The 16,192-nt window shown below is 39.4% G+C and overlaps 1 protein-coding gene across 18 annotated transcripts in view; it reads left to right on the plus strand.

Annotated features, from left to right (window-relative positions):
• Positions 1 to 16,192, plus strand: part of PTK2 (protein tyrosine kinase 2) — a 189,863-nt gene that overhangs the window by 122,820 nt on the left and 50,851 nt on the right. For all 18 annotated transcript variants that reach the window (XM_040087474.2, XM_058424138.1, XM_058424167.1 and 15 more), the window contains 6 exons: positions 1,695 to 1,835; positions 2,544 to 2,621; positions 3,607 to 3,714; positions 4,677 to 4,794; positions 11,135 to 11,165; positions 13,664 to 13,716. In XM_040087474.2, the coding sequence (XP_039943408.1) occupies positions 1,695 to 1,835; positions 2,544 to 2,621; positions 3,607 to 3,714; positions 4,677 to 4,794; positions 11,135 to 11,165; positions 13,664 to 13,716 (529 nt within the window). The remainder of the gene's footprint in view (positions 1 to 1,694; positions 1,836 to 2,543; positions 2,622 to 3,606; positions 3,715 to 4,676; positions 4,795 to 11,134; positions 11,166 to 13,663; positions 13,717 to 16,192) is intronic.

The following is a 16,192-nucleotide window of genomic DNA, read 5'->3' on the forward strand; positions in this document are numbered from 1 at the left end:
CTGAAATATTTGGGACGCCTTGAGCTGGTAAATGTTTTTTTATTTTGTTGTGTCTTGCTCCTGGTATTTGCCAGGGATAAGCTAAAGCTGAGGTTTGCAGTTGCCTTGAAGTTGGTTTTCTCTGTAAAAATAAAGATAACAGGGAGGTGCAGTGCAGAGTGTCTGAGTCCTACCAAAGCCTGAGGCAGCTCTGGGTGCACGAGGGAAATCTGACTGCCAAAGGCTTCATTACCCTGTCCAGCTCTGCAGCCTCCTTAGCAATCCAGCTGATAGTCTGTTCCGCTAAACTGACAAAATAATTCAAAATTACACCAAATTCACGGATTTCTTTGTTAATTTGACAATACAGTATGTGCTGAGAGGGCTTTTTTTCCAACCTATATATGCATCATTGCAAAACGGATCATTTTGTGAATATGCAACACCCCTGGATTCCTGCTACTGGAGTAACTCCTCCTAAACACTCCACATAAACATTTCTGGCTGTTTTGACTTCTGAACGTTCTGTGAAGGCTTTCTAAAAATGAGTGTCTAATCTGGCTGCAAGTGCTAACGACAAAAGGAAGTTGCTATTTGTGTAGTGCCTGGAGTGTTAACAGGCAGTGTGGGAGAATAAAGAGTTTTACTGCTGTTAAAATGGGACATTCAGATATGTGTGCATGGAGGAACAACAGTAATTCCTCTCTTAACCTTGACATATTGGGAAGATAAGCGTGGTTTTGCTTTCTGTCGTTGTTGTTAGTTGGAGGATGTATTAGAAATGGGTTTTTTAACACCATTCAGTCACTTTGAGCAAATGTTTTTATTCACCATTCTTGATGGCTTGTTCAGATTGGGGGCATCTTAGAGATACTGCTTCTCAGGCCCTGTTTTTATTTTAATATAAGTGGCTTCCTTTCAGGGATTATACATTATGAACAGGCAGATAATTCGTTTTATTAAGGTGTTAATTTAACTATCCTTCGTGCTGCTCAAAGTGGTTATTTGTAACCTGGAAACAGTTAATAAAGTGCTAGACAACATAGTTAATGTTGTTTAATTTAAATGTTTGCTTTACTTTTTACACTCAGTCTACTATTTCAATTTCATCTTTTTATACTGAAGTATTTTTTGGTCATTATCAGACTGAAAGAATCCACTTTGTTATGGATATTCTAAGTTACTGTGTGCAGAGATTAGGATACAACTACAGCTGGCTTGTTATTGCCAGGTAAGAGAGAGAATGATGATTTAGGTTTAAAAGCTCATGTGAAGTTATAAAATGTGAGGTGTGGGTTGGGTTTTTTTGTTGTTTTTTTTTGTTTGGTTAGTTGGTTGGTTGGTTTCGTTTTGTTTTGTGTGTTTTTTTCGTTTTTTTTTTTTTATCATGGTACAGTTCAGAAGTTGAGAGAAATGAGGATCTTACAACAAATAAATATTCCTGGAAGGGTTAACATGTGGTCTGTTACTATAACTTATTCAAAATTTTATTAGTTAGATATCCTCTCTATAATATAGCAGAAATAATATTGATCCTAAGCAGAAGTTTAAAGGCAGAACTGCTGCTTACATTTTGAAGCTTTTTTTATTCCTTGAGAATCGTCTGCATTTCATTGATAAAGACACTGTTAGTGCTGCTAAGTGACCAAAACTCTTAAAATGTCCCTCAGCTATTAGATTTAAAATAATTGTTCTCTAAATGTTTTAATACACAGGCGAAAACACTACGGAAATTAATCCAGCAAACATTTCGACAATTTGCCAACCTCAACAGAGAAGAAAGTATTTTGAAGTTCTTTGAGATCCTCTCTCCAGTGTACAGATTTGACAAAGAATGCTTCAAGTGTGCCCTCGGTGTAAGTAGAGGAATGTGACAGTCACCAGAATACATTCTGGAGTTTTAAGTCCAATTACTTTTGCTTGGTTCTGCAATAATTTTTTGCTTACCTCCTGTTTTCATGTAGTGACAATTGGATTTCATTAGCAACACACTGTATTTATAGATTTTATTTAGAACTTTCTCCATTGGCTGTTTAAAAAAAAATGAGTTGTGTAAGAATTGTATGTAAAGTAAAATATTTTATAGGTGCTTTGTTTGTGAAAATCAAACACTTTTTCAGCTGTTTACGCAAGGAAATGAAACTTCTCTACCTGTGTTAGTAAATTTTCATCTAACACCTGTTAATCTCTACCTATTACAAGCAAATTTTGGGGAAGTTCCAGGTCTGGAAGGTTTGTGAAAATGGAGGCTCCAGCAGAAATTAGAACTTGAATATCAATGTTCATTAGAAGAGGAAATAAAGGAAATCCACAGTTCTCATGTAGACCTAAGATAAAACATGTGGAAATGTAGTTTGAGTAGCAGAGATGCCCAGGAGACCAGTCATGAGGAGTTTTGCCACTTACAGAATTACTTGATTTTAATACAATTTTGTTTGAGGAGTTGAAGCTTCTAGATATTAATGACTAAAACTTGTAATTATCACACTGGATGATATTGTTTCGTAGCAAGGCCTTGTCTTACTACTGAAATTCTGCCCTGTCTTTGTTCTTTGACTCCCAAGTCAAGCTGGATTATTTCAGTGGAACTGGCAATTGGCCCAGAGGAAGGAATCAGTTACCTGACAGACAAGGGTGCAAATGTAAGTCTTGCTTCTGTTTTGTGGGGTTTTTTCTCAGTCACTGTGTTAAACAACCATGACCTGTTGTGAATGGGATGTCACAGAAAGGGGAGTGACCAGGCTGATCTCTGGGTTAAACACAGCAGAGCTGGGAGCTCTCAGCATGTGCAGCTCTTAGTCAGATATTAATTGGTGATTTGGGATCAAAGGGAAGGCACTGGTGTTAGGTACAGAGACAGTGTCAGCTTTATACTGAATTTGTTGGCTTTTCTACCCAGTGAAGTGCTCGCTTGCAGAATTTGAAGCACTGGTGGGGACTTTTTACCAATGAAACATGTGAATTGTTCTGAGTTATTCTCTTTCTTAGGAATGTGTAAATGCAGAGCTTGTTTAACCAGTTGGTGAGCACATTTGTGCAGGCACTGCTTATTTGCTTTCTTCATACCCTTCACAGCCGTTTCCTTACTTGATTCCAACTGTGTTTCAGTATTTCCTGTTCACCCCCATGGTGCAAGGGAGCTCTGGTCCAGACAGATCCTTCAGCAAAATGTTTGGAAACTTTACAGTCACAGCTTAAGCTGAGCCCATGTCCTGCTTTCCATTGAAATGAGTTCAAAAGCAGTGAAAAGATGGGGAAATCAGGAATACACAGCAAAGAACATACCTTTGCCAGCAGTCTGAAGGGCAGGTTCCATGTGGTTTTTACCTGTTGAGTTTTCTCCGTTGATATCTAAGAGGTTGTTCTCACTTGAGTGTGAGCTTGGCACTACTCAACAGTGACCTCTGTGGGCACAGTGGAGCTGGATTCCTTTTCCAGATTCTGGATATTTGTGTGTCTTGTGAGTGAGTGGTAATGAAACTCTAGAAGGAAACAGAGAACAGATTTCTGCATGTGTAGTTTGGGGATCAGCGTCCCTGTGCTTTTGCAACACCAGGGATAAAGGCAGGCTATTTTGCTGTAATTTGGGGGTTTTTTCCTCATTTTTTTTGTGTTGTCTTTCTGCAGCCAACCCATCTAGCAGACTTCAATCAAGTGCAAACCATTCAGTATTCAAACAGTGAAGACAAGGACAGAAAAGGGATGTTGCAACTCAAGATAGCAGGTGCACCTGAGGTATGTTATTGATATTGTATGTGGTGATAAACTTGCTTCTTTCTTTTTCCTTGCAAGGAGTGGGGTGTAACATACTCCTCATGTGAATATTCTCTATATTGGACTTTTGTTCTGGGTTTGATTTTAAAGTAGATTTAAAGTTCATTACCTGTTTAATGTTTTGCATCTGGTGCTTGTAGACTTAGATATTCACAGAAGCAGCTTAATATGAAAACAGTAGCTCTTAAATGCAAATTAATAGCAACCTGTGCATATGTACTGCATCCTAGAGAGGAAACAGAGCAATTCCACTTTTATGTAAAGGGGAAATGTGAAAGAAGGAAAATTTTTTCCCTTGTATTACATGGAAGCAGCACTGGACATGAAATCAAATCTTTTCCTTGGTCCAGTGCACGAGAGAACAGTGGCAGAGCAGGACTGAGGGAGGGTGGCAGGTCTGTGCAGAGGATGATGAATGTTGGTGGTATTGAAATTAATAGCTTGTCTGTATGGCTCTCATCTCTTTTTCCACTGTACTTACTTTATTTTTTTAATCTTTTTTGAAATTGGGAAGGGCTGTTTTTAGGTAAAGAATAAATTGCTGCAGAGGGTGGGAAAAAAGATACCACCTGTGAGAGCTTTAAGGACTAAGCAACTTCTTCAGAATTGTCTTAATTATAACCCTGGAAGGCATAGCAGTTGTATTCAACAGTGGTTTACATTTAATAAGCTCTAACACTACATTTAAGTGGAGGATTTTACCAGCTGTGCTTTCTGAACCTCCTGTTTGAAATTTACTGCACAAAAGTAAAAGCAAAAATCTCTCTGGTGTTTCCCTGCTCACCCACATCCTTCTGTTTACGCTTTGCAGGCGTGTGTGAAGTTCTGATGCAATGACACAGCTGTTCCACTCGGTGTTTGCAGCTACAATAATTCCTCTTTTGTTGGTGCCTTGTTTTTTGTTTTTTTTTTCCCTTCTGTAGCCTCTGACAGTGACAGCACCATCCTTAACCATTGCAGAGAACATGGCTGACCTGATCGACGGCTACTGCCGGCTGGTGAACGGGGCCACGCAGTCCTTCATCATCAGGCCCCAGAAAGGTAAGGACACCTCCTCCCTCCGAGTGCTCACAGGTTATTCTGCATTTGAGGGAGCAGAAAAACCCTTACCTTGAGGCTCTTGGCTCTCAGGGAGGAGCCATGAGAAGCACTGATAGTAAATTGTCACTGCATCAAAAATTGCTTAGTAGCTGATAATTAAGACTGATGTCAGTAATCAGTGCTTTACTCTAATTCCAGGCTTAACTAGCAGAAGTGATTGTAATTATTAAAGGCACTCCTAACAAGGGTGTGTTATCTTGTAACGATTCCCAGTATACAAGTGGAAATTCACTGAGGTTGGCTAGGATGCGTTTAGTTAAGGTTCTTACTGGTGGTATTATTTTAGTTTCTGCCTTTCTCCTAGAAAAAGTAAAATTAAAATAAAAACCTTAAGAGGTCTCATGAGTTTCTTTCATAAAATAGAACTAAAGCAGAGATACATTTTATAGTTTCTTATCGGTTGTTTTTGTAGCATCTCGCAAGCTGCAAGCAGTGAGATGAGGTTGCAGGTACACCTCATTTTAGACAGAATTTAATTAAATTTCATTAGATTTTTTTCCAGTTTCAGACAGCTTTAATTATTGAAAAACATGCAAGCAAAGCTGCTTAAGAATGAAATTTTCTTCTTCCATGTTTTTCTCATCTTTACCCGTGGAAATTCATCCAACTTTCTTGCTTTCTAAAGCAATAAAGTATTTCCTTCTTCTGTGTTTGTAATACAGGAAAGTACACAAACTATCCCAGCATCTCTCCAGTGTGAAACTGAGGCTCTTTTAGCCACATTCTTGGTTTTTTCTGCCACATATTTTTCCTGGGGTGATGTTGTTAATATAAGTCTTTTCCAGGTCTGTCTATAGCATCCTACCTGTGCTTGGCTCAAAAAAATCCCCAAACTTAAACTTGAGCATTCAGTAATAAAGAAATGTGATCGCAGGGTGTTAGGTATTTTGACAGCACATGATAATTGTTCAAATTATTCTTAAATTTACATGTTTTTTGTGATTTCTGACCCTTAGTGTGCGTGAGTGACCTTTAGCTCCAAGACAAGCAGCTTTGTTAGAACCTGTGTGAGTTGTGCAGCCTTGTCTCCACACAAGTGAAAATCTTTTCCTCAATACAAACTCAGCTCTCCAGGCCAACTTGTTGATGGTGGTCTCAAAATCAGACACTGAAAGGGTAGGCTAGCATCAGAGATAATAATAATTTATTGTTCTAAAAATAAAATAGGTATCACAATCCAAGATTTCCATGTCACCAGACTAGTGTGTGCCCATGAATGGAGGTCTTTTGTTCCTCTTCTTTTCTGAGAAATCACCGTTTGGGGTTTGCTACAATCCTTATTATTCACTCCCAAAACTTTCCTTCTAATGCCAGTGGATTGGCTGTTTTCCAGCCTGAACTGTTGTAGCCACAATTGATCTTTTAAAACTGTTTCATGTCTACACATGACCTCTTCCCTGAATTAATGGATAGCTCTGTCTCTGCTTTTCCTTTAGGGGCACATGTGGCCTGTCCAGTTACTGCCACTTCCACACTGGTGGTGGTGCCCATCAAAATTGACTTGTTCTCTTTGCAATTTTTCTTTCTAATTCCTATCTTGCTCTGACCTGACTTTTTTAACAGCAGCTGCTACATCTTCTAGGCTGACTGAACTCTCTGGGGGGCAATATCTCTGGTTTTCCTATGCCCTGCACTGAGGTTTCTGGTAGGTGTGAATGCAGGATAAATCAGTGCTTCTAATGCAGGGTGTTTTTTTGTGTGCTGTCCTTATAACACAGAATTTTATGAGCAGATAAGCAGTGATTGAACAGGAGCATCAGGTAGCACTTTGGGAACACTCCTGTTTATGCATACATGAAGAGAGCCCCTGTAGTTAATATATTACTGTAGTTAATATATTAATTCTGGGGTTTCTTTTGTCTGTGTTTTTTTTGGTTTTTTTTTTTTCCAAGTTCATAGCAATACCCAACATATTAATTAAACATTTCATAGGAGAGCTGTCCCCATCATGATCTACATTCCCAAATCCCTCCCACAGTGAGTTTGGTTGTGTAAGAAACATCAGAAACAAATCATGGAGCAACTCTTGATCCCGCAGTTGTGTTTTATCCCACTTTTGAGCTTTCCCATCCTGTCTTTGTTGCAAATTTATGTTTATTGCAAGTCTCTTCATAAATTGTCCCTGTTTACTGGCAGAGCCTGGTTTTGTGATATCTGCCGTGCTATCCATTCACGATCCAGTTCCTCTTAGTTTGGGAAGAGCACTTAGTAATGTTTTAAGATGTGGGCAGTATTTGGCATTTTTCCATCCAGTTTGTTATATTTTTCATAAATATTTTGATAGACAGGTTCCTTTAAACCAATATGGAAATGTTACACTTAATAGTTGTGTTTCCATTATCACACTTACCTTTATAAGCCAAGAGCACAAATGAAAAAATGCATTAAAAGTTGAATTGATTGTCAGCTTGTAGGTTATGGGGTGTTTTCCACCCTCTACAACCGCTTAAAAGAAGGTTGTAGCCAGGGGAGGTAACAAGTAACAGGACATGAGCAAAAAGCCCCCAGTTGCTCCGGACAAGGTTTAAATTGGATGTGTGGGAAATTTCTTCCCTAAAAAAGGTGGTTAGGCATTGGAACGAGCTGCCCTGGGAAGTGTTCAAAAATACCAAATCTAAATAATTTGTGAAGTTTTTGTTTTCACCCAGATTTATCCTGGGCATCATTTTCATTTTAATGGAATGGTAACATGTGTTCCCATTATAGGATGCTGTTACCTCTTCAGTTTGCCTCCTCACTAATTTTGCTTTCACAATAATTTCAGTCAGGTGAGGACGATTTACATTCCGTCTGGCATCCCCAGCCTGGCTGGGACCACTGGAACCGCCTGGGGTCTGCTGTGTCCATCATCTGCTGTGTCTGCTGTGTCCATCCAGAGTAGAAACACCTGGACAATCCAGTGGAAACCCCAGTACAGCCATGCATATCCCATTTCTTTAAAAGAATATAGAATTGGGCAAAAATGTTGTGGGTTTCAACTTGTGATAAACAACATATGCCTTGACTGGGATGCTGTTAGTAAGAAATTTTGACTTCAGACCTGCAGGGGTACTAATGAATATTTGGTATTTTATTTGGGATAGAAACTGTAAAAGGGTGAGCACCAGCTTGGGCACCAGTGCCTGAAGTGAGCAGTTTGTATCCAGAGAACATGTAGGCGTTTGCAAGATCAGGAGTTCCATGCAGATTATTTTTTTCTTCAATTATATCCAGTGATAGCGGAGGCATAAAATCACAGAAGAATCACAGAGTAGTTTGGGTTTGCTGATACCTTTAAAAATCATCTGGTTCCAACCCCCTGGTACTACAACCCCTGTGCACCTCTGGTACTACTTCAGAGTGTATGAGGCTTTTTTGATGCCTGGAAACCTTTTCATGGTTTTTTATTTTAAACATCTACTTGTTTTTCCAGCTTTCCCTGTCCATTTACAGCCCTGCAGTTGACACATGTCTCCAGCACACAAGTGGGGTGTATTGTCCCTGTAGCCAGTCCCTGCAGGCACCAGGCTGCAGCTTCCAGGCAGTTTTGGGTGCTCCTTCCTTCTTCCCAGGGCTGAGCTGCCTTGTCCACATCTCCCAGCCCCATCAGCCCCAGGATGAAGGTCCGGATCTCTTGTTCTGATGCAAATGAGCACAAAGCTAGTTATGTCCAGTGGAATTCAGCAGGAGACAGTGAAAAGGGGGGTGATCAGATAAAACAGTTTTGGGTATGGTGGACCCATGTGTGCTGCGTGATTTCCCAGTGGATCTGGAAGCACATACTCATTTAATTGGGTCAGGGTCTCTGCTTTTCTCTGTCTGTGCCCATCTTTTCCTCACACTTTTCCAGACTGCTTCAATTCTTCTCACCCTTCCTTCACTTTCCCTTCAATTCCTCCCCCTTTCCTTTGCTTCTTTTCTTCTTCTTCAAACTCATTGACTACATCATACTTCTACTCAACTTACTCCTTACTCTGCTTCTATTCACATTCTCCCTATCTCACAGATCTGAGAAGGGATTTGCTATTACAGAGGAATCAAGATTTTGTTTTGTTGTGAATTACTATGTTTTATTACGACCCTTGCTTTGCACTTGGCACTGATAGGAAGCTGTTCAAAAAGTGGAATGGGGGCTTGCAGGACCAGAATGAGATTCTCTTCTTTAATGAAATTTAATACCACAGTGGAAAGTCAGATTCTCTCTTTATCTCCTTTAGATCCTCTTTGATAGGTAGTAGTTGACTTCAGCACACACTGGCAGCACACCTGTGGTATTTCTCACTTTCTTCACAGGTTGGAGGAGGGAAAAACAGTCAGATCTCATCTGAGCTCAGTACCTTGAACATATGAAGCGTTGTGGCCCTGCAAGTGTTGTGAAATCATTCCTATCAAATCTAATGAAATCATTCACTGATCTTTCTGAAGCGCCCAAATATGATACTCTACAAAAAAAAAAGCCCTAGGGGAAATTAAAATTCCATCTTTAGAATGCACTTTGAATAGTGTGCAGTTAATATGCAGTGGAGCTACATATTAAAGCGCAAGGAGAATTATTTTGAATAGCTGCTTATTAATTGAGCATCCATTACCTTGATTTAAAAATACAGAATAAAAAGGTTTACTGTGCATTTTAGTGAAGCTTTTTTGACACAGGGGAAGACTCTGTGTTCCACCAATAACATGTGTGATTTATCAGCACCATCTAAGCCTTAAATCCATTGCCAAGTGTAAGAGCAGCATTGGAACAACCAGCAGTAGCAGCATAAATTGGTGTAAACCAGAACACAAGATGATTTCACAACTAATGCTGACAGCTCTAGGTGTCATGGAAAAATGAAGGTTCTTTTGAGTGTTCTTTACAGCCTTGGGGAGGCCTGCATAGCAGTGGGCAGGACTCTTGTGCCTGTTCCTTCAAGCTTGGTGTCTTTTGCCCAGTTTCATCCAGGTTGAGCCTCTGGTGCCCATTACATTCTCTTTTTTGGATACCTGTTCCCCAGTCTTTTACTGTTGGGCTGCACCTCCCTTGGTCTCATATTTGTTACTCCACACTGTCTCAGAGGATCCTTGCCTTTTGTTTCCTTCCCAAAAGATATGATTTACCCTAACATCACAGTACCTCTATCTCCTACCTGTTTATTTAATCTTACTGTCCTTGCTCTGTCCCCCAGTTCCATGTGCTTGCTCTTGTCACTTTGCTGAGCTGCTCCAGGGCTTGAAAATTGCAGCTTCTGCTTTCCCTTCTTTTCTGCAACTTCCTTTTCAACACCCTCCACCAGACAGATTAAAACAGACTGATGTTGCTGAGCCAAATGATGCTTTTCTACCTATAGACAGCAGAAAAAAATAACCCAAAATAGTGTTGTCTTGCCATGTTGAGTGGCTTTTGGGTACTGGGTTTCTCTGCCCACTCCCTTAATACACAAAGGTGAGACTGTTTTTTACATGTGTAATTCCTGGAAATTCTAACATGGGAGAAAAACAAATGAGAATTTACACGATTTTGTTAAACAGCATACATCACCGTTTTCTGCAAGTGTGGCCATTCTCTCAGGTCACTTTATCAGAGCTGCACTGATTTAGAGAATGAAACACACTTCTATTACCCATCTTCTCTCCTTCCCTGCATACTCCAATCTACTGAAAAGGTGTTTTGCTAAAGGATTAGTAACTTCCTCACTGGAATACCAAGGGTTTCATCAAATCCAATAGGAAAAAACCCCTTGAATATGTACATCCAAGCTCTTACACACATTACCAATTTCAAAGAAAGACTGGCAAAGATTTGAATATAGTGTACAAAAAGCTGACTTACTCTCTGGCACAAAACATTATTATTGTATAGTCTCAAGCCAGTGTGAAATCAATATGATAATATGTGCTTTAATGATTTATTTCAGTTGTCTTGCTTGGAAATCCAGGTTGGATTCAATTGTTTTATTTATATGTTAGCACTTAGGACATCTAGGAGATAAAAGAAAAGCATTTCTTACCAGAGAGATGAGATAGTGTCACACCTTCTGCAAGTGATTTATTGGAGTTATTTGTTAAGAATAAAAAAGAGCTTTTATATTCTGCATGTGTTGTTTCCTCAGATGAGAGTTTGCCTGAAGGTCTGTATGGGTGGGTGGGAGTTGTTGATATGCTGCTCTTTCTATATGTATAGAACATTCTTTTGAGTCTCCTCAGTTTCTGTGAGAGATTGTGATGATTATTGTTTCAGGCATGTATATATTTCACTTTGAGAGAGGTTATTTGGAAACTTGCAAAAGCTTTAATCCTGTTTTTCTTCTTGTTTACACAGAAGGTGAAAGAGCTTTACCATCAATACCAAAGTAAGTTCTGTGTTTTCTTACATATTAAAAACAGTGTTTTGAAAAACAGCGATGCTTTCGGAACTTCTTGCACGTGCCTGATTTTTATTGTTGCTTTTGGATTCCAGGGCAAGTAGCAGATAGGGCACAAAAAGCTCAGTTTAATACAGTAGTATTAAACTGCAAAGTTGCCAGAAAGAAAATCTGAGGACAAAGGGGCATAATGCATCCATCATGTTTGACAAGAACAAAAGCAGGATGTTTTGGAAAATACTTGACTGGGATTCAGGCTGTTTCTTTTAAATCCATGAGTAAAATGAATTATAACAGTGGTGCTGAACACTTTGTGAATTGTGGTTTAAATCTGTGAATCAGTCTGTGGTCTCCTTTTTCCTAATTGTCCCCTTTTTGGCTTACATGAAATACAGAAAACACACTTTTTGCTGCTATCATAAATCTGTCACATCACGTTTTCTTAATAAAACTTCGTTAATGGGGCCAATTAAGGTTGATATCTAGGTTCAGTGTAATAAAGAATAGCAGTTATTAATTTAAATATTAATATTGCATAGTAAATAACTATTTATTGTCTTAAATATAGAAAAACTATTTTCCAGTAATAATTGTAGATGCCTAGAAAACACCAATCCTATGTCAGGCAAACAGATGCATTTTTTTTTCCCCCCTGGTTGGTTTTATGGTGATACTTTATTAAAGATGCCTTGAGACAAGTTATCTGCATCTAATAATGCTTACAAAGTGTGCTAAGATACCTCTCTGCGTTTTTCTTCTTCCCAAACTTTAAGGTAAATAATAAATTTCTGATTTAGCTCCGATTTAGACTATTCCCTGTGTTGTTGGAGTTGGTGGTCTCTAATGTAGACAAGCCTTTAATTGTTCCTGATGATTCTTTGCTCCCCTGGTGTCAGTGGTTGTGTCTCCATCCTCTCTGGAGGTTCTCATGGTTGTCTCATCTTTCCAGGAGCAGTTCCTTGTTCTGCCCTCCTAAACTTCACTTTTTAAAGCAAGATACTTTTTGGTTTTTTGTTTTTTTTTTTCTTTATTTTTTGTAATCTGACTGTTCTCAGTGGCCACATCCAGACCCAGTTCAGAGTCTCACTTCAGCAGTGTCCTCCTTGAGCTGTATCCGGCAGGGCCACCCCTGTCCAGTAGCACAAGGTAACTGCTGAAAGACCCAATGACATTTAGTGATTGATGATGTTTTACCTCCTCCTTTTTATTTTGGGACACGAGCTGTGCCTGCTTTGACCCAGTCACCTCATTCTGTTTTTTCCTTTATTTCTGGAAGGAGTCCAGAAGTATTTTTACTGCTTTCCTGACTACTGGATGGAGAATGAAATACAATTTATTCCTGAATTAGTGAATACACACAGGTTCTGCTGCTGCCCTCACTACCAGGCAGCTTTCTCATGCTGTAGAAAGAGAGAAGGTAAAATTCAGGGAAGAAAAGTTGAGGCTGGAAGCAGTAAACTCAGTAAATTCAATATGTACTCATGAAACAAGAAAATTTCTTTTTACTTAAATAATCACAAATGAGAAAACACATAATAACATTCTACTTAATCCTTTCTTATTTGTAAGGATTTCTGGGGTAAAGTAAGGTTTGAAGGAGAAGCTTCTCATTTTTAGGGCAGTTTACCAAAACTAAGTTTGTACACTTGAGTCTATTTAACAAGGACATCACATGTGTTCACAAGTCTGGCAGCGGAGCTTTTATCAAATACACAAAACTGCCAGCCAACAGCATCTTGCATCTGGAAAGCTTTGCCTTTGCCAGCTGAAATTCCTGATTTCTAAAGGCATGAAGTGCAGTGCTTTCTTGACCATTTAGATTGTGGCTATATATGTAACTGATGAAAAGTTGAGAATTTGTTAGAATTTCTGATCCTTATGGATGTTTATGTGTAACATAACATAGACATAATATATACATAACATAATGAACATTTATATGTGATGGGCAATATATTTATACATAATGAACAATATATAATATATACATAATGAACATTTATATATAATGGCAATAAATTTTTGCATGATAAATGTATAATGTATGCATAACTTACTGAACATTTCTAAATAACTGCATTTAAATGCTATTGGTTTCCTATGTTTGACATGTAAATTAATTCAAAACAGCACAGGATAAGTCTTTTTACAGACAGAAACTCAATTCATACTCCCATTTCCCAGAGATCACACAGAAAGTATAAGCACGGTCAGGTTACACACATCTTAAAAACGTGCACAGTTTAGGATTTGTGTTTTCCTCCGAACTCGCCAGCTTTCTGTGACTCGTTGTGCTAATTAAAACCCACTCTCACTCCCCCAGATGGGATGAAGTGGTAGATTCCTCTCTGACTTCTCTCCCCTGCTCATCCTGTGCCTGGGGAGGTGGCTCAGCCCTGCTAATTACAGTAGGTGCCTGTTGGGATGAATTCCCGGCATTTGTGAAGAATGTACAGCATTCAGCGCTTCCAACTTCTGTTTTCCAGGCTGGCCAACAATGAGAAGCAAGGAGTGAGGTCTCACACAGTCTCTGTGTCAGGTAAGGCTCACCCAAAGCCAGGAGCTGAGTTTATTTCTGGAGCTGGCAGCTTTTCCACTCGCTGCTGCTCCAGGGCTACTGAGTGCCCCAAACTGGAGCTGTGCTGCAGTTTCTAAAGAGAAACTTTTCCTGCAGCTGCCACATCTGTGCAGTGACTTCAAAGCCAGGCTGCTTGTCAGAATTTCCACTTAACTTTGTGATGGAGTAAAATGTCGTCGGCTAGAACTGAAATTACCTGAGTGTGTGCTAATTGTGAGGGAGCAGCTTTGAGAAGGGAAAATAGGCAATTAAATATTAATCGTTGCTTCGCAGAAAGGAGAAACTTAATAGCTGTTTTTCTGTAGCTGTTTTGATAAAAGCGTTTAATTTTTGCTGTTGAAAATGACAAATTAATTGAAGGATGGGTGTGTGAGGTAATACATGTTGTTTCTGTTCGTTATTGGCATTTAAGATTTCTCTAAGTTAACATGGAGTTTTTAAAGTTTTTATGCTTAAGAGGGAATATGTTCTTGTTACAGAATCTTAAATAATTCGTAGGAATTCTAGGATTGATTCTTAGTAGTGTCTTAGTAGAAAATGTATTTCTAAATCAGTAAACATAATACTTATTAAGGGGATTTTAATGCAAAAATGTATTTATATTATGATCTGTTCCAGTAGGTTTCTGGTATTTGGTCACAAACTTGAGGAACCAATACTGTGACTCAGTGGACTTCCCACCCCTGACTTGGAGGGAGGCTTCAGCCCCGCTTTAATATTTATGTGAGCACTTAGTGGCAAATACTCAAAACTCCCAACATATTTCATACAAAAAGGATAGATGTGTAGAGTTTGATTAATCTCCTACTTCTCAGATTCCTTTCCCCACCCTTACCCACTTCTAAAAGATGTTTGAGATTCACTGCTTGGCATAGGAAGCCCAAATAAACAGACACTGCATGAAAAGAGGTGAGAGGATCTGAGTTAAAATGAGGATAAAGCTGCAGTGGTGTAATAGAGCTTCACCAGTTACTGTGGTGAACAGAGTCAAACAGCAGCTCTTCTTCCTTCAGTGCCTGGCAAGCAGGGATGGTAGATCAGGTAGATAAGCATGAAGCATGGGCAGCATGTTCTCTTTTGATTCTTACCTGTGTGGCTGATTTTAGCTGTTAAAAATGTTGAAAATTCTGAAGTGAGTAGCACTGTGCTTTTTAATTATTCCGCTCACCCTTAAAAAGGCTGATCTTCAGGACAAAAGAGGCTGTCTGCAGCCTCACATTTTCACTCCTTCAGTTTTTCTGAGAATGCTGATAATATTTTTAATAATAAAACCAATAACATATGCTGACTTTATGATCCTTTCTTGCTGTCACTTAATGTAGATGTCTTCTGCTGAAGTCCTTTGGTGTTTCAGAGCACAAACACTTCCTTTTTTAAAGTAGCATTTTGAAATTAGTGTAGGAAGTTAGCTGTAATACCCTCAGCTCTAGCACTGAGGGCATCACATGAAGGTAGATGAGGGGGAAATGGGAGCTTTGCTGTAGCACCGCAGGAGTGACAGTGCTGGAGGTGAGCTGCTTGTTCAGGTGAATGTCAGGGACACTGAGCTGCAGAGGTGGCTCCTGTGACCAGAGCAATAAAATTAAACCAGAAAATATCATTCTCATTCTTGCCAAAACCAATTAGGTATTATTCTTGTATTGTAGGAATGTTTTCTACCTTTCACAATAAAACTGTTGTGCTTGATGCTTGTTTTTATACCCTGTTACAAAACACTGGAAATGCTGACATAATGCTGGAATGGTTTAAGCCAAGTCACTTAATATTCAGTCTCGAGGGTTTGTTCTTCTTGTAATATAATGACACAGGACACATAAATACTTTTTTGTTGTTGTGTTTTTCCCCCCCAAGTTATTTGAAATGCACTGAGTATATCATTGTATGAAATTTAAACCAGAGGCAGATTGCTGAGTTGAAACCCACATGACAGGGGCTCTTCTCAGGAGCTGCTTTCTGTAAGAATCTCTTGAATCCCCAGAGGAATCTGTCTGCTATAAATGAAGTGATGCTTGATGCAGACGTGGGGAAGGCACTCCTGCTGTCAGATGGAACGCTCCCATCAGTGTGAGACAAGGGAGGCACCAGCTGGACACGATGCTCAGCTCAGCCCAGTCCCAGGTCAGCAGAGCCTGACAGCAGCCAGGGCAGAGCCAGCTGTGGGGGTGCTGCTGTGGGGTACAGGACAGCAGCTTTTCTCTGCTGGCATCGCAGTGGCTCAGAGCCAAAGGTTTCAGCTCACTGACATCTGTAACTGCTCCACGCCTTTGATGATGTGAACCGTAAATTAACTCTGCTGTTTGATTTCACTGACACTGCTCCCCTTTGTTTAGACCTCTCCTGATGCTAAAGATAAATAGCAGAAATCTAAAACAGACTCAGCAAAAAAATTTAAAAAGTCAGGTATATTAATAGCGTTAACACGCTTAGTTCAAAAAGG

This window comes from Hirundo rustica, chromosome 1, assembly GCF_015227805.2.
Source record: "Hirundo rustica isolate bHirRus1 chromosome 1, bHirRus1.pri.v3, whole genome shotgun sequence".
Classification (NCBI taxonomy): Eukaryota; Metazoa; Chordata; class Aves; order Passeriformes; family Hirundinidae; genus Hirundo; species Hirundo rustica.